Source organism: Rhinolophus hipposideros (assembly GCF_964194185.1).
Source record: "Rhinolophus hipposideros genome assembly, chromosome: 6".
NCBI classification, from domain to species: domain Eukaryota; kingdom Metazoa; phylum Chordata; class Mammalia; order Chiroptera; family Rhinolophidae; genus Rhinolophus; species Rhinolophus hipposideros.
In genome coordinates, this window is record NC_138052.1 from 62,272,870 (window position 1) to 62,299,603 (window position 26,734).

At 35.3% G+C, this 26,734-nt stretch overlaps 2 protein-coding genes across 3 annotated transcripts in view; both read left to right on the forward strand.

Annotated features, from left to right (window-relative positions):
* Positions 1-7,019, forward strand: part of PMS1 (PMS1 homolog 1, mismatch repair system component) — a 67,753-nt gene extending 60,734 nt beyond the window's left edge. For both annotated transcript variants that reach the window (XM_081052551.1, XM_081052552.1), the window contains 2 exons: positions 2,936-3,096; positions 6,197-7,019. In XM_081052551.1, coding sequence (XP_080908677.1) covers positions 2,936-3,096; positions 6,197-6,361 — 326 coding nt within the window. In that variant the 3' untranslated portion in view covers positions 6,362-7,019. The remainder of the gene's footprint in view (positions 1-2,935; positions 3,097-6,196) is intronic.
* Positions 7,020-8,190: 1,171 nt separating this feature from the next.
* LOC308499321 (uncharacterized protein) overlaps positions 8,191-26,734 on the forward strand; it is a 38,157-nt gene continuing 19,613 nt past the window's right edge. Inside the window, exons 1-5 of the mRNA XM_081052553.1 lie at positions 8,191-8,205; positions 11,405-11,483; positions 13,933-13,982; positions 14,639-14,694; positions 24,115-24,172. Of these exons, the coding sequence (XP_080908679.1) occupies positions 11,414-11,483; positions 13,933-13,982; positions 14,639-14,694; positions 24,115-24,172 (234 nt within the window). The 5' untranslated portion in view covers positions 8,191-8,205; positions 11,405-11,413. The remainder of the gene's footprint in view (positions 8,206-11,404; positions 11,484-13,932; positions 13,983-14,638; positions 14,695-24,114; positions 24,173-26,734) is intronic.

Here is a 26,734-nt window from a genome sequence, read left to right on the forward strand (position 1 = left end):
CTATTACTGTCCCCATTTTATAGACGAAAAAGATCGAGGCATAGAGAAGTTAAGTTCGCTTAAGGGTACACAGTGGTAGAACAGGATTTGAAAACCCAAGCATCTGCTTTGAGAGCCTCGCTCTTAACGAATTTGTTATATTGCTTCCCTATTAAAATTGAGATATGTACTTCATGAACTGGTTGTCAGCACTAAACAAAGTACTTACGTAGTCAGTATAGTTCTTGACAATGATGTATGTTCAAATATTCTCTTTGCTTCCCATCCTCCAGCACACTTTTCTGACCTGAACTGACTTGTAGTCATTGCTGTTAGTCCTCCTAGAAATCTTTCTTCCTCGGGGACCCTGGCATTTGAAAAATTTGTCTGCAGTTTGAAAAACGGGGAGAGTATGTGGGAGTGGGATGTAGCAAGATATTTTTTTTTCTTAATCTATTTTTCTAATTAACTGTGTGGTGTTGGTGGCAGGTACCATTTTTTTCTAGAAAGATGTTATCATGGCGATTTTTTTTTTTAAGTTAGGATAACTACCTTGTCTGTTCCAAGAGCATGTTTATTTTTGGGCCACCCAGTAAGTTTCTATCTGACATGCTTTTTGCTCTTAGCTTGTAGATAGTGTTTTTTTAAGTCCTACTGAATGCCAGTACTTTGCATGACACCAAAGATGTGAAAATGAATAAGACGGTCATCTGGAAACTGACTTGATTTGTTTGGAATTATCTTTATTTAGATTATCATCAGCATTATTTCTCTTGTCAATAACAGATCAAGTTAAAAACACTTATATTTTCATTTTTTAGCCTTTTTACTTTATTTTTATGTTTTTTATATCCGATTTCTCTTTTTTTTAGTTAGAGTTTTTTTGTATTGGACTTAACTTTGGATCAGTAGTTTGCCAGTTTTCACAGACATCTTTGGCTAAAGATCAGGGCATTTGAAAGACAGGAAGAGTACATTTGGCTTTGAGGGAAAAGATCTGAATGTGACCCTAAGAACTTTGCTTGTTAATGGGAATAGCTTTTTGTTCTGCATCACTAAGAATTCCATATTTTAGGAAGTGAAAACTTGTCAGACCACTTATTGGTTTGAAGTATTTCCCCTGAAAATTGGGAGGCATTTCACAGAATTATGTGGAAACTTCTTGAATGTTTATTGTTACATGGTTCCAAATGTCTCTAAGTTTTCCATATCTAAATCTTGCAACCACAGATATTAAAATATTGCTCAATTTCCTCATCTGTTGCCAAATACTTTTTACCATACCCACAAGAACTTCTGTGACATGTTAACAATTATTCCAGGGCAAATGTAGTCAGTATTAGACTTTTCAGTCTAGTCATACTATTAAAGGTATAGAACCACCAATAGTGACAAGTTTCTTAACTAATATTTTTGTAGATTTCCATATCTATATACAGAGGGTGCCAAAAAATGTATACACATTTTAAGAAAGGAAAACTATATTAAAATTGTAATACTACTCAATATATATCGATAACAAAAGATAAATACAAGTCACATTTGACTTCTGCAGTTAGAAGAGGTGCTCAAAGTGGTTACCATCAGCATCCAGACACTTCTGATTACAGCAAACTACTGCTTGAGCAACGTTGACCAAAGTGTCCACTTGTATACATTTTTTTGGCACCCCCAGTATATGTAAAAAGATGTGAACTAGGATTCTGCTACTTCTTTGCCTATCTAAACCCTGTTTCAAGTCCCATTTAAGTTTCCCTGGTTGTTCAAACTCTCATTTTGTCTCCCTTCACTGAACTCTGTATTTTATCCCGTAGTGCTTGATTATATATCTTCTTACATAATACTATTCTAGTTGTTTCCCAGGAAGAACAATAGGATGCATGCTACATTTAGTATACCACTATTGCATTCTGCCATCCAGGTCAAGGAGCTGGTCTGTAACTGGAAACAGGTTAGGGATAGGATCGTTGACATCAGGATCTGAAACTCTTCAAGCTATATCACTCTTTTTTTTTTTATTCATCCGTTTATAGCTACCACTTATCCAACATTGGGCTGTCTCTTTATCTTTATTTCAAGGTAACGTTATGTGGACTTCATCATTAAGAACACTATCACATAGATACAGCCAAAGAAGACAAGTCTCTGCTACTTCCCAAAATCATAAAATGCATTCTAAAGCCAAATTTGATGTTTTGAAATGTATGCAGTTATGAATATTTTACCCAATTACATATTCAACCATATCGCTAGTTTTAAGCTTTATTTTAATCCGTAAATTATTTAAAGAAGCTGAAATAATATATAACATGACAGTTTTAAACATTGTCCTAGTAAAATATTTTGAATAAACATTAATATTTCATTTCCTCAAATTACTAATACAATAATAAGTTACTGTGGTGGTAATTTTGCAATATATGTGTCAAATCTTTTACACTTTATACTTACACAATGTTATGTCAGTTATATCTCAATAAGTTTCTGGAAAAGAAAGTTAGTGTGTCAGTACTTTTATAATAATTTGTAAGTTAAAATAATCGTAGAAACAATCCAGGCCTTTAAGTTAGATACTAAACCAGCAGGATAGAACTTGAACAACAACAGTTGTTAAAACACTTAGAGCAGTTTTATTTTAATAAATATCATGGGACTCCATTTTCTCTCCAAAGTAAGAAATGTTCTAAACAAATGTAGGGAACAAAACAGCAATAACTGAAATTAAATTATATAAAGCACATGTGGTATCTGTGAGCACTTATGACTTAATGAGAATGTGAAATCCTATGGGAATTATATTTTGTTCTCCAACTAAGGAACAAAACTTTGTCCTGACTGTATTGCATTCTAATGAAAGTTCACTAAATGTCTTAACAGTGGTTTTTTTAAAATAGGTATTTGCTGGAATATAATTTAAGCAAACCAAAACTATATATGATTTATTTTTTTCTTCTAGGAGTTTCTGTTGCTGAAAACTACTGGGAAATAGAAGGAATGGCTAATTGTCTCCCATTCTATGGTGTGATGGATTTAAAAGAAATTCTTAATGCCATATTCAACAAAAATGCAAAAGAAGTTTATGAATGTAGACCTCGCAAAGTGATAAGTTATTTAGAGGTATGCATTATTCAATTACATAGGTTGGCTAGGTTTTAATATATTTTAACTGTTCTTTAATAAAACAGTAAGTGGTTTCCAAATAGTAAAGATTCTATAATGTTTATTGTTTGCAATAAGGAAACACTATTTTAAAAAGTCCCTTAAAAGTTTAACATCATAGACTGGTTGTGGTGAATTCTATCATTATTTCTTTAGTATTTATTGAGGAAGAGCCTTACGTGTGAAAAAGTTTGTAGTAAAGTTCTTTTTCTTCTGTTTTCATTTTTTAGAAAGAATTCAGAATTGCTCTACTTTTAAACCAAATACCTGTCTAAAAACAACTATCATGTGATTTTAAGCCATAATCTGTGTAGGAGAAAAAGGGAAGAGGGAAAGTCTTTCACATGTAGTTTATTAAATAAGTGGAGATTTTAGTTTTCTAGCAGTATCAACCACAAATGAGAAATGTAACAGTGGGTTAAAAAAAATAAATTCAAAAGTAACTGAGGATGGAGAAAGATTATAAACTTTTAAATGTCCAAATATAAGATAGTGGTGGGAAACTATCTCAAGGTTGACTGATACTACTTTGAAAACAAACCTGAACTTTTAATCAAGTTTATTTTCTCCCTTTTAAAAAAAGTGAGCACTTTTTGTTTTAGACTGTAATCATGGTATGCCCATTGCATTCTGAGAGTCAGACTTCCTCGATAGGGAGGTCCATTTTTTACCCTTCCTGAAGATTGTATTCAGTGACATTTTGTGAGTCTTTTAAGAGCTTTGTCTAGTGGAACTTCCCAGCCTATTGTGGGGACAGTTCAACATTGATAGTTTCTAAGGACGTTAACTGAATCTTTTCTTGTGAAAGAGTTAGTATAAACTTAAAAAGGGTGAAGGAATTGTGGGTAGTGTTTTGTGTATTGAAGAACCACGTAGGAAGAAGTAAGATTTCAGAAATAACAGAAAAAAGTGGTTAGGATTAGATATAAATATTTTTGCTAATAGTATACCTCTCGTTACATTAAGGTAATAGTGGATATGATTCTTAAGAAAGATAGTCTAGAAAAAAGAACTTTTATCAGAACCATAGAACGCTTAATTTAAAGTCAAGCTGAATTAGGTGAAACAGAGATAAAGATAGGAGAGTAAAAGGAGAACCAAAAAGGGCAGATATAAAAAGTCATGGGAGGAAAGAAATTTAAATATAAGTAAGTGGTATCACATTCTTCATAGGGTAATAGTTGCCAGAAGGCCAGAAGTGTGGCTGCTCTATGGCAGTGATAACCTTGAAGAGAGCCACAATGAAAAAGTAGCAGGAGTGGAAAACATTCGCAGTGGTCAAAGAGTTGGGTAGTGGTGAAAAGGTATAGGCAGTAAGTCACGTCGTGAAATGAAGAGAGACTTTAGCATATTTGTATTGAATTTGATGGAAAAGATTGATGATAAAAAGATTGGAGAGCAGATGTTCCAAAAGAGGCAGGAAGGAAAAATGGGATATAGTATAAACTTTAGAAAGGAGAAACCATTCTCTGAATCAAGAACAGAAAAAAGGAGAAACAGTAAAAATATTTGAGGTAAACTTGAGAGCAGTCATGTATGATACATGTGGTAAAGGAGTAGGAAAAGTTATCTGCTAAGAGTGAAGGGGCTGGGGAGGCATTGGGGATTTGAGTTTAGTGGGAAAGATTTGAAAATAAGAGCTGTAGGCATTCTAAGAGAATGTTGATTCAAGAAGAGTAAGATTACGAGGTGGCATTGACAAGTCATGAGAGCTAACATTGGTATTGGATTCAGCCAAGAGTTTTCTAATTCTCCAACAGTGCTTGGTAGAATTTATCCAAGGGTAAGGAGTAGCAACATGAATATGGTAGGAGAACAAGAGGGTAAGTGAGGAAATTTGAACACATAATATATACAAGAAACTGTGTTAGGTCCTAGAGTGATATAAAGATGAAATAGATTCTAGTAGGAATCTGCTCTTAGATTTTAGTAGTAGTCAAAAAGGAATGCAGGAAACTAGAGATAGTACCCTTTATTTCTTACTATTCATATTTTAGGTAGGGAAAGATGACAGAAGGGTGCTGGTGGGCCGGGAGAATAAGGAGAGAGTGTGGAGATTAAAGGTCAAAGTGAAGAAATAGAACAGGTTTACTTGGAATAAGGGAGTGGGGTGGTTGGGAATATAATAGGCGAGGATGTGTGGTTACAGAGAAAAGTGTTGGGATTCAGTATCTTCGAAGTACAACAATGAAGAAATAATAAATTTTAAAAGAAGCCAGCTTTGCCAATACTATTTTACCCCCAAACTCTCAGTCTTCACTATCTTAGAAAACAGCATTACCATACCATAAATGTGGCATTATCCTTGACTCTGCCTCCCTCATAACCAGTCCATCAGCAAGTCTTGACTCTACCTCCGACTCATGTCAGTGGTAGTTACACCTCCTGCCATTTCCTCTACTGTCACCCTAGGGATAAAAACACTCCAGAGCTGCAGTGATTGCCTCAAACCATGCTTCATACAGCAGCCAGATGTGAATTGTGAAAACAGTGTCAGGCTCTTGCTTAAAAAACCTCTGGTTACTTCCCTGTACATTCAAATTAAATCCCAAACTGCTCACCCCATCTTAAAAGGTAATCTGCCCTGCGTCCCTCCCTTTCTTCTTCCTCTCTTCCCTTTAGTAAGTAACTATGGTGCACTTACTGATCATTTGATTCTTTCTGTTCGCTCTGCCTAAATGCTTTTCTTTATCCATGACCTTTGTATTAAATTGAAGTTTAAATGTCACCTCAAGGAAGCTTTTCCTAACCACGCAATTACTTTCTATCATGTTTGCCCAGTTTCATTTTCTACATATTACTCATTGAAATTGTCTTTTTTCTGTTGTTTTTTTGAACTAGGATGTAAGTTTCATGAGAGTAGGGATCTTGTCTTGTTCTCTATATTTCCAGAACCTACAACAGTGACTACCACATAATTGGTACTTAATAAATATCTGTTGAGTGAATGAATAGTAAAAAGAATATATAATCAATTTTCTATCTTCCATCTTGCCAGGAATAACATGTTTATGCTTCAGGGTAAAACAGAATAAAATGTATGGCTTTCTCTTCACAGGGAGAAGCAGTGCGTCTGTCTAGACAGTTACCCATGTACTTACCAAAGGAGGACATCCAAGACATTATCTACAGAATGAAACACCAATTTGGAAATGAAATTAAAGGGTGTGTTCATGGTCGCCCGTTTTTTCATCATTTAATCCATCTTCCAGAAGCTACATGATTAAATATGTTTAAGAAATTCAGTTACTGTTGAAATTTATTTGGTCATAAAATAGTATGAGTCAGTTTTTAAACCATCTTTGTACTATCATGTGTTAAATGGTTATTTTATAAGTGAAGATTCACTGGCTTGTTTGTATATTGAAAAAAAATTTCAAAAACTGTAGAAAATTTAAATAAACTAATATAGACTACTTATTATATTCTCAAGAACCAGCCTTTATAATATTATTGGTTGAAAACATCAAATTGGATGATACCTAGTAGTATTGGATGGTTGATTTTTGGTGCCTTGGACTGAATGGTGCTTTGGACTGAATTGTGCCCTCAAAATTCATATGTTGAAGCCCTAACATCCAGTGTGACGGTATTTGAAGATGGGGCCTTTGGAAGGTAATTATATTTAGTTGAAGTCATGAGGGTGGTACCATCTTGGTGGCATTAGCAGCCTTATAAGAAGATACAGCAGAGTTTGTCAGCTCTCCTCTTGTCCCACAAACCCCCTCCCACCCCCACATATCAGGATATAGAGAGAAGGTCACCCTCTATGATCCAGGAAGACAGTCCTCACCAGAAACCAGCTGTGCTGGCACCTTGATCTTGGACTTGTAGCCTCTAGAATGTGAGAAAATAAATATCTGTTGTTTAAGCCACCAGTCTACAGTATTTTGTTATGGCAGTCTGAGCTGACTAATACACTGGATCAGTCACTAGTCCTGCGCAGGGATAAATCACACAGACTCAGCTGGCATATTTGACAAGTTGTTAGTCCTTATTTAAAGTAAGGTGGTGAGACAGGAAGTGGGAGAAAGTGAGAAAATGAAGTTCAGAGGAAGAAGAAAAAACTTTGCAAGTCCTGCCATTTGCCTCTATTTGGAGGGAGGTAACAGTTTAGAAGTTGTTGTCTCATGGAAATCATTGGGCTTTGGGGTTGAACTTGGTCACAGAACATGAAAAGATCAAGATTTTTTTAAGAGAAAAAATTGGTCAAGAGTATTCATTGTGCGTGTGTCTTCTGAAAAACTGTCCCACAGTGCACCAAAGTACTTAATTTACAAAACTTTGATACATTATTTTCAGTGAATGTATTTGTTGTATACAGTAAGATATGCTGGCTATAGTGTCTCTTTGTACTCACGTCAAAGGAGAGTTTTTAAATTCTTAACACTTTTACTGCAACATTCATCAATAGTCGGACGATATTTCCATGCCACTAACTGTGGCATTTGACTTCGCTCCACGAGCTCAGTGTTCCAGAAGGGAAATTTAGGAAAGTAGATGTACATTTTTCTATATTTTTGTGTTTTTCAATAATGAGTATCAATAGGAAACATATACTTTAAGGTAATCATTTATTTTAATAAAATGTAGCATCTTAACTGTATTGACTTAAAAATATAAATACTAATTATTTTCTGTGTATTTTAGCATATTTTGGAGAACAAACTTGAAATCAGTTAACGCAGTGAAAAGGTTAAACCCTAGTGTTAAGAGGTGCTAATTGGGATACCTGGAATTCTACCTGTTGCCAGGCCTTTCTGCTGTAAATATTGTCCTGTTTCCCGTAATCCAAATACTATTTTTCCCCATTACCCCCTATTAAAATTTTAGGGCCCTTGTCAGGGAGAACTGTCTGGGAGTAATCCCTTTTAATTTAGTAGATAAATTGAGGAAAGAGAAGCTCCCAGAGATAACAGAAGATGACGAAATTTGCATCATTTGTACCAGAACTAAGCAAAATCTGGGCTCATTCTAGCTGATAACAGTGTTAAGAGGTCCTACAACCACCTCTCAGATGAGTAAACTTGTGTTTTTTCTTTTCAGTTCGGGATTCTGCCAAATAAGGTTAGTAATGATAGTAGGTATTTACCACCTATTTGCGGGATACACTATGCACTTCTATGACCTCATTGGATCTTAACACATTTAGGATTGTAGGTTCTATTGAGATTCTTATCACAGAATTTTAGTTATTTACCACTATTATACTGCTTACGTGAAAAATAGGCCCTAAAGAGCCATTACGGTCAACCTAAGTATTTGGGAGGAAAAAAGGTATAATACTCTCCCTAACGCCACTCTAAAGAATGCTAGATCAACTATGGGCTGCAAAGTTTTGTTTTTGATGGGAGCCTGGGGTAGTAGAGGTGGGCAGAATCAGCCATTTCAGTTGAGGCCCCGCCTCCTGGTTCCCAAGGCGGAGGCGGAAGCCACGCCCCCACGAGCTGCACCTACCCGCCCTACCCATCCCCCACAAGCCCTTACAGTAGCAGCAGCAGAGCAGAACAGAATGGCTGGAGCGGGCGGCAGTGACGGTGAATCCGTGGCTCCCAGGATGGAGGTAACGGCCGCTACAGGCTGGGAAGGAGATTAAGGGAAAGGAGTGGAGATCAGAGGGAAAGGATAGCCTAAAATTGCCCATTTTCCTTGCTAGATTGGGACTTGGTGGGGAAGAGGGAAGACTCAAGGTGTGAAATACCCCAAAGTGCCCTTGAGACCCAATGGCCTTGCTTGGGATCCCAGCCTAGGCTATAGCACAGGAGTGACGCCAAAGCCTATAGGACCCTTTTGGCTGGACCTTTTGCCTTGAGAGTAGTCATGCATGGTCCAACAATGTATGTCTATGAGGTTTCAGATATTGGACATACTGAAAAATGTTAGGCTTGTATTCAGATGGACAGATTTTTGTTATTTTCATTGGCTCTTTGTGATTTTATCCAGATTTTGTGGCAGAGATTTCAGGAGTTGCAATCCATCCCACTGCAGCCTACATATCTTTTAACTAAAAATGTAAACATGACCTATTTATGAGACACCCAAATGTGGACCCATTAACTTAAAAACCAAAGTTGCCAAGCAAATTAAAATACCACTAATTATATTGAAGTATTTAAATGAACTATATTTGTTCTTGGAATTGGAATATTCTAGATTGAGTCAGGCAAAATAGTGTTCATAGTTGCTAAAAAGAATCTCTAAAGTGATCTAATCGAACCAATTTTATAGATGAGAAAACAGAACCCAGAATAATTAAATGATTTGCCTACAGCTGAGTGCCCACAGCTGATCTAGTACTCTACAGTTCCACATCAAATGTTGATATTGCCATAAATTAAACGTTAAGTAGTGAAAGAAAAATCATAAACTACTGCAAAGCCAAATTTTAAAAATGACAAAATTGTCAACTACTTCCCCTCATAAGCATGAATAATCAAGAGTTAACTGTTAACTTTACTCTAGATCTTTGGCTTGATTTAAACTAAGCCTTAAGTTTTTCATCTTCAAAACCCTTCATTTTTTCCAGTAATACTAGCAACACCATTGGCCTCTATACTATAGACCAATACTATACACCATTGGCCTCTCACCACTGCTGACTTGCGATTTCTCTGCTTGCTTATTTTTTATCACACTTTTTATTTCTCCTTAAACAATTACAAATTAATGTAAAGAGGTCTTTGTTTCTACAGTGCTGTCCCAGTAGTTATCAACTTTGAGCCACACGTAGAGAACCACTGCCCTGTCCTTTATCGAAGTTTCCCTAACAATCTGAAGTCCAGTTTTTTAGCCTGTATTTTTTCTTACTGATTCTCTCAAAATCTATCTTCTCAGTAAATAAAAAACAAACTAAAACTTAGAAGACCTCACCCTGACTGTCCTGTTAAGACATTCATTTCTCATCAAAGAAATGAAGACTTTGGATTTGACCCCCAAGTGCACAATCATTTCTAACATTCTGTAATTTTGTTTCTATTTTGTCTTGAATATTTATTAGGACCTGCAATACCTCTTTTCAGTTAATTGTCACTACATTATTCTTGACCATATTTAAATGCCTCTGAACTAGCCCACCTTTTCCATAAAATCTTTTAAACTAATCAAGGGAAATGGTAGGTTTCTTCTGCCATACTTAAATTGGACTTGAAATCACTAGAACAAACTCCTCCATCTCCACTTTAGTTGTATATTCATTTCTTTGTTTACTCAGTGACATTTAGTGAGTGTCACATTTAGTGCTGAACACAATACAGAGAGAAGACATTCCTTGACCTCTAGAGGAGAAAAACTATTGCAACATAATAAATATGAGAATATGTAGTACATATTGTGGAAGCATAGAGGGGTACACACTCCCAACTTAGAGAATCCTATTGAAGAAACTAGTGAGCCGAATCTTAAGGTTGATAAGGAATTATCTGAGAAAAAAGAATAGAAGGGTATTTCAGGTGGAGAGAACAGCATTTGCAAGTCCATTGGTGAGTGCAAGGAATTCTGCATCACTCAATCCTGAGGAGTAAATGGATTGGGTTAGAGTGACAGGCACTAACTACCTTGATCATAAAGGTTCTCATAGACAACTACGGATTTGGGAAATTTTATCCTAAGAACTTTGAGAAGCCATTAAAATGTTTAAACAGGAAAGTACAAACTAGGGTTCAGAATACCTGAGCCAAGTTAAAATTAGAGCAAGTGAGCAGGCTACTTGAGAATTCAGACAACCAAACAAAAAGAAAGGGTCTGGGTAACAGAAAGTCTTATTTGACAGTTTTTGAGGCCCTCATAACCTTGCAAGTTTTCATTTTTGATTCTCTGGGATGACGCCATAATAGAATTAAAGTGGAAAAAAGGTCTCTCTTCCCTTTGCTAATTTATGGTGATAGCCGATTACTAGAAAAATGGAGGGTCATTTGCCTTTTCTTTCTGTGCTAAGAACTCAGTCAGCCAGTCCTTTTGAGTTCCTTACAGATTTGCAAAAGCATTCAATACCTTTTTTAAAAATTGTTAAATCAGTTGTTTAAATTTTAGCCTAGACTTGTATCTAGGGCCTTTTGGAAACCAACCTAAAGTTTCTACTTCTTTAAATAAAATAGTTTTATTTATAAAGGACTTAAATATTCAAATGTAATTTTCTAGGTAACATTTATGTCCAGATGCTGAACAACACAAAGTAGTGGCTGGAAATTTTTAAATTATCTACAATGTTGAACTTACTTGATTTTTAAGAACTTCCTCATAGGTATTTTAATTATGTTTTGTAATTTAGATCATAGAAATGAATGACAAGTTAAGAAGAAACAGGCAAGAAATTGTGAATGGATTGAACATATTTTTGGAAGAAAATGGTATGTTTTCAAAAGTTAATTATTTTTTCCTTAACAAGGGCATTTTTATTTTTAAATTTGCTTTCATTTTATCTAAAGACGTTGCTAAATTACAGCAAGTTAACTTGCAAGACAGTGATGCTATTCTGCCCCCAAAAACAGGTGGTTCCCGACTTAACAATGGTTCAACTTTCGATTTTTCGACTTTATGATGATGTGAAAACAATACACATTCAGTAGAAACCATACTTTCAAATTTTGAATTTTGATTTTTTTTCCTGGGCTAGCAATATGTGATATGCTGTATGATACTCTCTTGTGGTGCTGAAGAGTGGCAGCTCCCAATCAGGCTTGCAATCATGAGGGTGAACAACCGATACTTTACAGTGTACTATGTTGCCAGCATTTTATGGATATTGTGTTTTGAGCATGTTTAAGGTAGGCTAGGCTAAGCAATTATGATGTTTAGTAGGTTAGGTGTATAAAATGCATTTTCAACTTAGGATACTTTTTAGTTACGATAGGTTATCAGGACATAACCCCTTCGTAAGTCTAAGAGCATCTGTCTATTTTAAGTAATTCGCTAATAATAGCAAAAATAATTCCCAGGTGTCTTTATATGTAAATAGCTAAGTGTATATAAGGTACTTACTATCTATTTTGAAGTTGTTTGCAATTTTTTTTTTTGGTCTTTTCTCCTTAGCTTCCCTAGTCATATAAAAAACTATTAGAGATCAAACATTTCCAACATACATAGTAATCACCCTTGACATCTCACATAAATATAAGATTCCCCCTCCACAGATGAAGTCTCCAACTTGTCAAAGATTTTAGAGGAGCAATCAAGTTCCTGCTATTTTCCCACTTAAAACCAAAAAATATAAATATAAATAAAAATGTGCAATCCTTCTCTGGCCCCAAAGTTGGAAGAAGAGTACTTACTTCATGTTTTCTTGATTCTTCAGATGACAACTTTGAGGATACTCTGTATATACTAATGTATGAGTATGGTCTAAGTCAGCACTTCTCAAACTTTAATGTGTGTATGGGCATCTTGTTAAAATACATGTCTGATGAAGTGGGTCTGGGATAGGGTCTGATATTTTGCATTTCTGACAAGATGGTGCTTATGCTACTACTTCAGCGACCACACTTGGGTTAACAAGAACTCACATAGTCCTTTGGCCAAATGCTAGGTTCTTAAGATAGAATAAAGATACATTTTAAATCCAAATGTGCTGAAAATCAAATAATCACAATTATGAGTCTTTATGGTTCTCCATTCTCTTTGGGAAGTAAGATTTAGGTTTTCTTATGGGACATCATTTTTTTTTTAAGAAGTTGGATTTATACGAGTTCTGATAATTAAGTTCGTGAACTTATCACCGTGCATTCACATTGGCATCACTGTGAAAACAGCTCGGCAAGTTTTCATAACCTTGGATATCAGTGTCTCACAGCTGTGTTCATATCGACCTGTGGCGGTGTCTTGCTGAGTGGTGTTCACTATTGTTGCATGTTTTTCTGCCATCACAAGAATGTCTGAGCTTGAATTAGAGCAACGAACAAACATTAAATTTCTTGTTAAACTTAGCAAGAATGGGAGTGAAATCAGGGACATGGTAGTCCAAGTTTATGGGGATAATGACATGAAGAAAACAGCAGTGTACAAATGGATTAAACGTTTTTCTGAGAGGAGAGAATGCATCACTGATGAAGAGATGTCAGGGCAGCCAGTAATGAGCAGAACTGACAAAAACATTGCAAAACATCATCAAGTTGTGCGTCAAAATCGTTGGCTGACTGTGAGAAGCATAGGAGACCAAGTAAACATCGATAGAGAAATGGGAAAATCTTAACTGAAAATCTTTGCCTGAGAAAGGTGTGTGTAAAAATGCTCCCAAAGGAGCTCACTGATGAACAAAAACAAAGGAGAGTCAAAGTTTGCCAAGACCTTTTGGAGAGGCAAGAAGATATTTTGTGCCATTATCACTAGTGATGAAATATGGGTGTACCAATACGATCCTGGTTTATCGGCCACCATGGTGCCTAACTCAGAAGACAATCTATAATTATCTGTATATTTGAATGATAGCATTTTATTTAGTGCTTTGTCCCTTTATTTTCAAATCTGCACGTACTGACAAACCAATACTGATCTTAACTTCCCTTCAAAAGAGAGTCATGGGAAATAAGATTAGTTCTTTTGGAACCAAATTTTGAAGAAACCTGAATATTAGGCTAAAGATTTTCAACTTTTGTTAAGAACAGCTAAAAGTTTTTGAGCAGGAAAAGTAACATAATCAGAATTGTGCATAGGAATATTAGTTTAAAACCATGTTGAAAATGAATTGGGAGGAGTAAGAATAGAGATGGAGGTCAGTTGAAAAAAAACATACTGCTAAAATTCCATTTATGTTACATCTAAGTGTCTTAGTTATCTCATGTTCATTGTGTTTATCCAATACAGAGGAAGAAATTTCTTTAGAAGAACTTGAAGAAGAATTTGACATTTTTGAGGTATAAAAATATATTATTTCTAAACTAAAATTCAAAGTAAAAATTTAAAGCATATATTTTAATATCCTAGTTCTGATATTTGCCAGTAAAACATGCTAGTAAGTGACTTTAGAGGATGTCAAAAACTATTCTTACCATGAATGTTGAGCTTATGGTGTACATGGAATAAAAGGTGCTTTAAATTTAATTTTATATTGACTTTCTTAACAAAATATTTTGATGTTTGCCTGGGTGTGTGGGGATACATATTTTGTTAGGCTTCTTTGTAGACTTTGTAGATTCCTTGTACTTGTTGTTATCCCATACTTTCTCCTGCTTTCCACATCAGCCTAAATATTTCCAGAAACATCTTGTTTATTCTCTTTCCCAACCACCAATTATACCTTCTTTTCCCTTAATTTGGTTAATCTTGGCTAAGAGTTAAAGCAAAAGAAATTAGATTGAAAGGGATTAAATACATTGTGAATTACATAAAGATGCATTCTATCTCAAATGGGGAAAAACTATAATGTGAATGATGGGGACATTTAGATTTAAAGGGATCAGTTATATTGAGTTAATCTCAAAGAATTTAGGGATATATATTTTGAGGGGAACTTCCTACTCTCATACATGTTAAGACTGGTCCTAAAATTTCATTTTTCTTTTCCCCAAAGGAAGAAGAAACAGAAACTATAAGTGGAGATGGTAGTTCAAAAGAAGTACATGATATGTCAGTAAAATATACAAATGTCTTTTAAATTTATAACCTTTATTCAAATATAAGGTGTATGTGTTCTATATTCAAAAATTAATAATGCAGTTTATTGTAAGATTGTGGGGCCTGGAATTGTACAGCTTCAGTATTGAATTCTAGCTCGGTCCATTTCTAGCTTTAGTATATACTATTTGAATGTCATGTGCTTTTTCTGTGTTGAATGGAATTAAGATTTACTTTGCAAGGTTTGGAAAGACCAAGTAAAAGGAAATGTCAAGCAACGAGTACAATGCCTGGGACATAGTAGTTAGTTAGCGAATATTAGTTCATATATCCTATACCTTTTTACCTATTTCTTAAGGGAAATGTACAGTTAGAAAACAAATATTTTAAAAATGCTTCATCTGACATTATGCACTTAAGTATAATAAAAAATGTACTGTATGTCATTTTTGTAAGTTACTTATGACAGTATATTAGAATTAGATACCATCTTAATGATTAGATACTGACCATAATTTGATACTATGAATTTACAGTTAACTTTCTATTAAGCTAATGAAAGACAACCCCTATGCAGTTAAAAATAATTTCTTATTTCTTTGAAATTTGCTTTAGAATATGGATGTTTTTGCTGTGACTATTTACAATTCTTCCAAGAAAATAATAAGAGAACATTTGAAGGTCGAATTTAAGCAACTCTGAAATTGATTGAATTTCTTTATCCTTTTTTTCTCATCTTTTTCTCTTACGACTTCATTTTAGAAACAGATTGCATGAACTTTCAAAGGCTGATCTGAAACTGCTGTCATTGTAATACCACTTGGGGTGGGTAAACTTTATATATATCCTGGGGCAAATAAGCAATTAATGCAACCTACTCTTCTAGCTTCTCCTTGTTTTGAATAAACAGATTATCTTTCTTTCAACAAAATGCTTTTAAGTGGGTGACAGTGTTGAAAAATTGGAAAGTTGTATGTACCCCAGTGATTTTACCAAGTCCTCTGTAAAACTCAGAATTGAATGAAATAGAAAAATGACAGTAGGGACTGAAGCTCTTGGATGGTTCAGGGTAGTATTAATATTATAACTAACATTCATTCAAAATTTACTATCTACCCTGAACCATCCAAGAACTTCAGTCCCTATATATAATGAATGAATGTATTAAATGAATATTTACATATATATGTAATATATATGTATATTTACATATAAAATTATATTAAATGAATATAAACACATATGTATACATATTCATACATACATACATATATATTAAATGAACATATACATATGTGTATACATATATATGTATATATTCATTTAATACATTCATTCGTATATATATGTATATATTCATTTAAGGAACAAGGCATTGCCTGAATTGTAATAACAGCATGTAGGTGACTTGAAAAGGACTGCTTAAAAAAAAAAAGAGGGAGACGTCATCAAAATGGTGGCGTGAGGTGAGCCTCTCTAAAGCTGCCCTGGAATTTACAACTAATTGAACAACAATAACTCCACAAAGGACTCCCTGCACAGCGGACAGGCAAGACGAAGAGGTCCACTACTGAATTCACCTAAAGGTGGGAGAATCGTGTAAGCAGAGGAAGGAAGGAAGAAGTGAGGAGACCGAGTCGTGCGGGCGCAGGACACAGACCTAGCTCAGTGCTCCGAGCTCCCTGCATCCCGGAACTACTACAGCTGCGGGAGAGGGAAGAACTCGGACTGCTAGGGCTCCGATTATGGCCCACAGGGTGGAGGGGGCAGCATATAACACGGCTGAACCCAACGCTCATGGCAAATACCTCAGAGAAAAGACTGAGGGAAGAAGGCTGAAAACGGTGGTTTAAGCCCTCACTGCCGAGCAGAGAACAAAATCTTTAGGCACTGAGACTAGCCGCCCCCTCCTTACCCTCCCAGAGCTCGCCCCGCCCCCATCTGCTCGGTGCTAGAAGCAGAACAGTAGCAGTGTCAGATCAAAATAACAGAATATTTGCTGTTCTGAGAACTGTGGACTGCAGACACAGATTCACAACCCAACTAGTTCCGGCAAAGGGGAAGCTGTGGAAGCAGGACCGGCTGTGGTGGTGGTCGCTGCCATTGCTCTGGGCCACCTCTCACAACTCACCCCACCCCTAGCCCCACCTATCTGGGCAGATCCCTGCAGGAGTAAACAGAACTGCTGAAACATACGGGCTCTGAATCTGGTGCAGAAAGAGCTTTGGAACTTCAAAAGCTCTCCGCATCCCCACAGGGACGTGGCGCCCTATGACCCAGGCGAACTGTTAACAGAGGAGAAGCCCGTTTCCAAGGGAATCCCCCCATTGTGTGAGAAGCTGGAATAGTGCAGAGAAAACATAGCACTACTGTGTGAGAGAGGGAAAAAAAGGCTGCAGTTGGAGAGAAAATAAAACATTCTACCAACAAGTATTGGAAAACAAAAGAAAGACCTCTTCCTATCAACCTGTTGCAGAAGCCACTCCTGTAGATGTCTAGGAAGAGAAATAATAAATCAGTAATTGCCATGAATAACCAAGGCAACAAGACAGCTCAGAAAGAAAGTGAAAAGTCTCCAGAAAAGGAACTTAAAGATATGGAAATATGTGACTTAAATGACACAGAATTCAAGATTGCAGTTCTGAAAAAACTCAACGAGATGCAAGAAAACACAGATAGGCAATTTAATGAACTCAGAAACGCAATCAAAGAGCAACACGAGCATTTTATGAAAGAGATTGAATTTTAAAAAAGAACCAAATGGAATTTCTGGAGATTAAGAATCAATAGAAGAAATTAAGAATGAAATAACCAGCTTAGGTAGTAGAGTTGACCAGATGGAAGAAAGAATCAGTGACATCGAAGATAGAAACCTGGAAATTACACAGATGGAAGAAGAAAGAGATTTGAGACTTAAAAGAAATGAAAAAACTCTACATGAACTTTCTGACTCTATCAGAAAGAGCAATATAAGAATAATGGGCATACCAGAAGGAGAAGAAAGAGAGAAGAGAACAAAGAATTTATTCAAACAAATTGTTGATGAGAATTTCCCAAACTTGTGGACCGAACTGGATCCTTGAATCCAGGAAGCAAATAGAACACCTAATTACCTCAATCCCAACAGGCCTTCTTCAAGGCACATTGTACTGAAGCTGTCTAAAATCAACAACAAACAAAGAATCCTCAAGGCAGCCAGGGAAAAGAAGACGGTAACCTACAAAGGAAAGCCCATTAGATTATCATCAGATTTTTCAGCAGAAGCTCTACAAGCCAGGAGGGAGTGGAACCAAATATACAAACTATTGAAAGAGAGAAATTATGAGCCAAGAATAATATATCCAGCAAAGATATCCTTTAGATATGAAGGAGGAATAAATACCTTTCCAGACATACAGAAGCTGAGGGAATTTTCTAATACATGAACTGCACTACAAGAAATACTAAAGGAGGCTATTCGACCACCATCAACAGGGACTACTTGTGGCAACATAAAAAGGGGGAGAGTAAAGGCCTGAACCGGAACATGGGAATGGAGAAAGTAAGCGTGCTGAAGAAAATGGAATACTCTAAATATCAAACTTTCTTTTACATAAACTTAAGGGTAACCACTCAAAAAAAATCCAGAACTGAAATATATACTGTAATAAAAGAAGAAACAGAGGGAAACATCATAGAATACCACCACACAGAAATAATAGACAACAACAAAAAGGCAAAGAAACAATGGAGACACAGCCTTACCAGAAAACTAAAGATAGAATGACAGGAAATCCTCACGTATCAATAATCACGCTAAATGTAAATGGACTGAACTCACCAATAAAAAGGCACAGAGTAGCAGATTGGGAAAAAACTAAACCCAATCACATGCTGTCTCCAAGAGACACATTTCAGCTACACGGAGAAGCATAGACTCAAAGTGAAAGGGTGGAAATTGACACTCCAAGCAAATGGTACCCAGAGAAAATCAGGTGTAGCCATAATGATATCAGATGAAACAGACTTCAGGGTGAAAAAGATAACAAGAGACAAAGATGGACATTTCATAATGGTAAAGGAGACTATACAACAAGAAGACATAACAGTCATCAATATTTATGCCCCCAGTCAGGGAGCACCAAAATATACCAAGCAACTACTAACAGAACTAAAGGGAGAAATTGACCAAAACACAATTATACTAGGGGACTTAAATACATCACTGACAGCTATGGATAGATCATCCAAACAGCAAATAAATAAAGAAATATCAGCCCTAAATGACACATTAGATGAAATGGACATAATTGACATATAGAGAGCACTTCATCCTAAAACATCAGACTATACATTCTTTTCGAGTGTACACGGAACATTCTCAAGGATAGATCATATATTGGGACATAAAATCAGCCTCAGCAAATTTAAGAAGATTGAAATCATACCAAGCATATTCTCTGATCACAAGGCTTTGAAATTGGATATCAATTGCAAAATGAAAGCAGGAAAAAACACAAATACATGGAGATTAAACAACATACTTTTAAAGAACAACTGGGTCAAAGAAGAAATTAGAGGAGAGCACAAAAGATACATAGAAACAAATGACAATGAAAATACATCCTACCAAAATTTTGGGGATGCAGCGAAAGCAGTTTTAAGAGGGAAATTTATATCATTACAGGCCTATCTCAAGAAACAAGAAAAATCCCAAATAAATAACCTCATGTTACAACTTAAAGAACTAGAACAAGAAGAACAAGTGAAACCCAAGGTAGCAGAAGAAAGGAAATAACGAAAATCAGAGGAGAAATAAATGAAATAGAGAACAAAAAGACAATAGTAAAAATTAATGTGACAAAGAGCTGGTTCTTTGAAAAGATTAACAAAATTGACAAACCCTTGGCTAGACTCACTACGATAAAAAGAGAGAAGACACTAATTAACAAAATCAGAAATGAAAAACGGGAAGTTGTCACGGACACCACAGAAATAAAAAGCATCATGCAAGAATACTATGAAGGACTATATGCCACCAAATTTAATAACCTAGAAGAAATGGACAAGTTCTTAGAAACATATAGTCTTCCAAGGCTGAACCATGAAGAACTGGAAAATCTAAACAGACTGATCACCAGTAACGAAATTGAATCAGTTATCCAAAACCTTCCCAAAAGCAAAAGTCCGGGACCAGATGGCTTCACTAGTGAATTCTACCAAACCTTCAAAGAGGATCTAATACCAATCCTGCTCAAACTCTTCCAAAAAATTGAAGAAGAGGCAGTACTTCCTAACTCATTTTTTGAGGCCAACATTACCCTGATACCAAAACCTGGTAAGGACAACACAGAAAAAGAAAACTACAGACCAATATCTCTGATGAATACAGATGCAAAAATTCTAAACAAAATTCTAGCAAATCGAATACAACAATTCATTAAAAAAATTACTCATCACGAACAAGTGGGGTTCATCCCCGGGGCACAAGGATGGTTCAACATCCGCAAATCCATCAATGTGATACATCACATAACAAAATAAAGGACAAAAATCATATGATTATATCAATTGATGCAGAAAAAGCATTTGACAAGATACAACATCCATTTATGATTAAAACACTTAATCAAATAGGTATAGAAGGAAAATACCTTGACATAATAAAGGCCATATATGACAAGCCCTCAGCTAATCTCATAATTAATGGTGGAAAACTGAAGCCCTTTGCTCTACGTTCAGGAACATGAGAGAGGTGTCCCCTATCACCTCTGCTTTTCAGCATAGTGTTGGGTGTCCTTGCCAGAGCCATCAGGCAAGAGAAAGAAATAAAAGGCATCCAAATTGGAAATGAAGAAGTTAAATTATCACTCTTTGCAGATGACATGATGCTATATATAGAAACCCTAAAGACTCCACCCAAAAGCTGTTAGGAACAATCAATGAATACAGTAAAGTTGCTGGCTACAAAATCAACGTACAAAAGTCCATTGCATTTCTATATACTAACAATGAAATCTCAGAAAAGGAAATACAAAAAACAATTCCCTTTCCAATTGCAGCAAAAAGTATAAATTACCTAGGAATAAACTTAACCAAGGATGTGAAGGATTTATATGCTGAAAAGTATAAGACATTTTTGAAAGAAATTGTAGAAGACACAAAGAAATGGAAAGACTTTCCATGCTCATGGATTGGAAGAATCAACATAGTTAAAATGGCCATATTACCCAAAGCAATATACAGATTTAATGCAATCCCCATCAAAAAGTAAAAACATCCTGGGACCTTGTGCTTCCGCTGTTTAAAGACAAAGGGTGACTGGAATAAACATTTTCTGTTATGAGGTCTGAGGCTCACAGACCGTGTAAGAAACAATCCTGCTTTCTTGTAGTTGTAGACTGTCAATGAAAACCTCCAGCCAGCTTTATTCTGGGCTCCAGTCCTCTGAGACTTAGAGACCCCTGGCCTTCAGAGAGATTTAACTGCATTAAATCTCTGTTTGTTTCTTGCTTAAAAACTTAACCCAAACCACCCCTTCTCGCATCCTCACTGCCATTGTTGCGCGGGACGCGACAATGGACCAATGGAATAGAATTAAGAACCCAGAAATAAAACCACATAAATATGGACAGATAATTTTTAACAAAGAAGCTAAAAACATACAATGGAGGAAAGGCAGCCTCTTCAATAAATGGTGCTGGGAGAATTAGATAGCCACGTGCAAAAGAATGAAACTGGACTGCTATCTGTCACCATGTACTAAAATTAATTCAAAATGGATCAAAGATTTAAGCATAAGACCTGACACAATAAACTGCATAGAAGAAAAATAGGTACTAAACTTACGGACCTTAAGTTCAAAGAGCATTTTATGAATTTGACTCCAAAGGCAATGGTAGTAAAAGCTAAAATAAACAAATGAGACTATATGAAACTTAAAAGCTTCTGCACAGCAAAAGAAACCATCGACAAAATAAAGAGGCAACCTACTGAATGGGAGAAGATTTTTGCAAACAGTGCCTCCGATAAGGGGCTAATATCCAAAATATACAAGGAACTCATGAAGCTCAACAACAAAAAAACAAACAAGCCAACTGAAAAATGGGCAGAGGACCTGAAGAGACATTTCTCCAAAGAGGACATACAAATGGCAAAAAGAGACATTTCTCCAAAGAGGACATACAAATGGCAAATAGACATGAAAAAATGCTCAACATTACTAATCATCAGAGAAATGCAAATAAAAACCACAATGAGATATTACCTCACCCCAGTCAGAATGGCTATCATCAACAAGACAAATAGTAACAAGTGTTGGAGAGACTGTGGAGAAAAAGGAACCCTCATATACTTGATGGGAATGCAGACTGGTGGAGCTGCTATGGAAGGCAGTGTGGAGGTTCCTCAAAAAATTACAAATAGAATTACCATATGACCCAGCAATCCCTCTCCTGGGTATCTACCCAAAAAATTTGAAAACATTAATACAAAAAGACACGTGTGCTCCAATGTTCATTGCAGCTTTGTTTATGGTGGCCAAGACATAGAAACAACCAAAATGCCCTTCGATAGATGAATGGATAAAGAAGTTGTGGTATATATACACAATGGAATACTATTCGGCATTAAGAAAAGATGATATAGGAACATTTGTGACAACATGGATGGATCTTGAGAGTATAATGCTAAGCGAAATAAGTCAGACAGAAAAAGCAGAGAACCATATGATTTCACTGATATGTGGTATATAAACCAAAAACAACAAAAGAACAAGACAAACAAATGAGAAACAAAAACTCATAGACACAGACAATAGTTTAGTTGTTACTAGAGGGTAAGGGGATTGGGGGGTGGAGATGACGCTAAGGGGGATCAAATATATGGTGATGGGAGGAGAACTGACTCTGGGTGGTGAACACACAATGGGATTTATAGATGATGTAATACAGAATTGTACACCTGAAATCTATGTAATTTTATTAACAATTGTCACCCCAATAAACTTTAAAAAAAAAAGAAACTTACCTACAATATATTTTCCCATCTACTTCATCTTTTCTGTCATATGCACATTATATATACCTCATTTTATATTTCTTTCCCATCTTAGTTTCCTGTGTGCCCGCATACTTCTGTAATCATATCTTTCAGTCTCTGAGTATGCTTTTAGTAAATATGCATCTGTATAATCACTATTACAAAATTCACCCAATCTCTTAAGTCACGAATATGGGAGCCATTTTAACATCTTCCTTATCTTGTCAGTTCTACTTCCTAAAAGCTCTTGAGTCACGTTTAATTTCCTAGGCCTCTGCCCTAGTATAAACTCTTATCACTTCTGGCCTCAACCATTTAAAAAGACCTCTAGTTACTTATCCTCTAGTCCTACCCACTTTTTGTCCATATTTCATGTTACTACCAAAGAATAGCAAATACAAATCTAATGAAATCACTCTCTTGCTTAAAATCATTGTTTTAAGTCAAATTTCTTAGCATGATATATATCAAGTACTTCATAGTCTGGCCTCTATATACATTTTCAGCCATATTTCCAATAATTTTTTCTCTTCTCCCCTGAACTTGGACATGCTCAAGTGCTTGAAGTTTTCTAGATAACCCTTGCTTTTTTCTCTTTAGAATATCTGTCTGCAATGTCCTGCTATCTGATCTCTTCTGCTGTACCCCACCTCAGTCCTGGGGCACCCGTCAAATTTTACTTATCCTACAAGAGTGAGAATTAATATTAATTCTTTGGAATTAATTCTTGATCTCTCTGAGCAAATTGAGCACCTCTCCTTAATGTGTTTCCATAGCATCTTGTACACATTTTACCATCCATGCTACCTCATTTATTTTCACATTATACACTTCTTCATATATAGCTCCCCTCTCTGAATACATATATTTTCTTTTTTACTTGACTGTAGTTTTTTACTATATACAAATATATAGATTTATAAATATGACAATATTATTTATTACACATGTAATATTATAATGTAGAAGATATAAATGAATTATCTGTCTGTCTTCCTTGCTGGATTTAGATACCTGAAGGACAAGGCCAGCTTTTGTTTTTGCTTTATATCTGTGACAACATCCAGGTATAGACGAATATACCAATTTTACAAATTTACAAGTTCATTTGACAGACATTTGTTGAGGGCTTTTATATACCAGTATGAAAAGCAGAGAACAAAGCACACCAAACTCCTGGCCTTCATAGACCTCACAGTCTGTGCTTAATGATTGTGTTATTAATATAAACTTTCTAAACCCACTTCTTCAAATACAGAAAAGATCCATTCACGAAGCAGTTTGTTTTCTTTTTGGAGGTCATTTACTTGTGTTACTCTAAATACTAATCTGAATTATTACATTCTTTTTTTTTTAATTATTACATTCTAAGTGTTAATGTAAATTAATGCTATTATATTCTATTTTTTATAGTGTAAGACCACCTCCAAAAGTGTCCCTCAGGAGTATCTCATCAATGACAGATGAAGAGGTTAGTATTAAATTACCTAAGAAATTTATCAACTTTCAGGGACTAACGGACAAAAAAGTAAATTCTATTAATGATTCACTACGAAATAGCTTTATAAGAATTTAAGCTACTGTCCTGACATTTTTCTTACAACCCCAAATGCCTTATTTTCATGTGTTTATTTTAAGTATTTCTAAATATTATTTTATGTGTTACAAAATGAAAACAGCCTTAAGGTATCTATACAGTTAAAGAGAGGGATTATTTACTACTGCTTAGTGACACCTTATGGAGGCTGTTAGGAATTCTCCTGAACTTTATATTTATGAGCTATTCAAAAATACAGAAAATAATAGACTCTTTTGTGCTCACCACCTAAATTAATGAAGTTAGCCCTATTTTCTTTAGATCCAAGTGTCTAAAGTGTGGTCCATGTCCCAGCATCGCCTGGGAGCTTATTAGAACTGTAGAATCTAAGCACCTTCCCATCCCCAATTCTACTGAATCCAATCTGCATTTTAATAAAATTCCTAGGTTATTTAAAACTTTGCTGTAAATTATTTTTTACCAGAAATATATGTATTTAGCTAAACCTCCTCCTCGCCCATCCTATTCACTTCTTTCCCTTCCCTCACAAGGTAATATCTATCTTAAAGCTTATATGTATATCCTTCCTATCCATATTTTTATATTTGTATCACATAGGTTTGTATCCCTAACTACATACATACGCACACCCTGTTTTTAAACTTTATATAAATACAGGATTTTTCTGCAACTTTTTTTCATCAAACAGCATTTTTGTTTTATCCACGATTTGGTTATCTTAGTTAAGAAATCCTTCCTTGCCCCAGTGTTACCAAGACTTTCTCTCGCATTTTCTTTTAACAGTTTTACCACTTTTTATATTTGTCAGAGGCCCCAGACAATTAAGAAGATGATTTTATTAAGGATATTGCAGTAGAACAATGTTCATTAATAAGGAACATTTCAAAGTAAAAGAAGGGGACTTGGTTTTTTTTTTTTTTTCTCTATTAGTTTCAGGTGTAAAAAGCAACGTACTAGTTTGACATTTGTACCCCTCACAAAGTGATAACTCCTCTCCCCCAATCTACTACCCCTCTGACTTCATACATAGCTGTTACAATACCATCGACTATCATCCCTGTGCTGTACTCTACAGCCTCTATTTTTATAAAGGCAGGTAGACAAGGAAGTCATAATCATTGAGTAAGGGTGGAGGTAGGTCATATATAGGAATATATATGTGAGAAGAGCGTGGTCTTTTGTATTTAGTCAGTTCTAGAAACACAAAAGGGTGGAGAGATTTCTCAACTATTACTGCTTTCAGGAAACACAGGACTCAGATAAAATCACATATAAGAATTGTCACATTTCAGAATTGAATTCCTCTAGAATGTCTTTTACACATATTCAAATAGTTCTCTTTTTATCATATGGATAGTCCATTTTCAATTATCCTAATGATATTTTTGTTAATGAAGGTTCATCCTGCCTCCACTGACTTCTGAATTTGCTATTCTATTTCATTGGTCTATTTGTCTATCTCAGAGTTAATACATAGTTTTTAATTATTATAGCTTTATAAAATAAATCTGTCCTAAATGTGCTTGGAAAGAGTTGTTGGATGCAGTGTTTTACACACACACACACACACACACACACACACACACACACCTTCAATATTGTTAATTGTTTCTAACACAAACATGCATGAATTTTTGTGTTTCTTTGTGAGTTACTAAGTACTAATGTTATTGAAGGAGGATGTTAAAACCTTCCACTGTGATTATGGGTGTTTTCCTTTCTTGTTCTGTAAATTTTTGCTTTGTGCATTTTGAGGCTACGTTATTAGATGCATACAAGTTTTAAAATGTTTTGACTTTGATTAATGTCTTAGGTAATAACTCTATAGCTAGAAATAAATTTTACCTTGAAATCTATTTTGTTGGGTGTTAGTATAGCTACATCAGCTTTCTGTTTTGTTTTGTTAATATTTGTAGGGAGTTTTCATGTTTTTTCTGTGAACCATTTCTCTGTCCTTATGTTTTAGGCGTACATTTGGATTTTTTTGTTGTTGTCAAATCTGATAATCTTTTAATTAGAAAACTTTGTTCATTATTATTTGTAGTAGTTATATGGCATTATATTATTTTTTCCCATCTTATTTTTGTGCCTTCTATTTGTCCTTTCTCTCTCTCTCTCTCTCTCTCTCTCTCTCTCTCTCTCTCTCTGTCTCTGACTTCTGTGAATTAATTTAAGTATTTTGTTTCTTTTCCTTTTTCCAATGGAAGATTTTTCTGTATTTGCTTTTGTCCTATACTAATTTGAAAGTTATATTCTGTTTGTATGTTGTTGTTTTCCCCCCTAAATTGCCTAGGGACCATCCACATTTAGATGTTTTAGGTAGCCATGTGTATCTATGGCTGGGAACAAAAGGTAGAACTGAAAAATGCAGACTTGAAATAACAGTTGTATAAGTGAAGCTTTGGCTGTATATAAGTTATTCAAAGAGCATACTGAAAGGAAGAAATTTTAGAATTTAAATTTACTTAGAAAGTA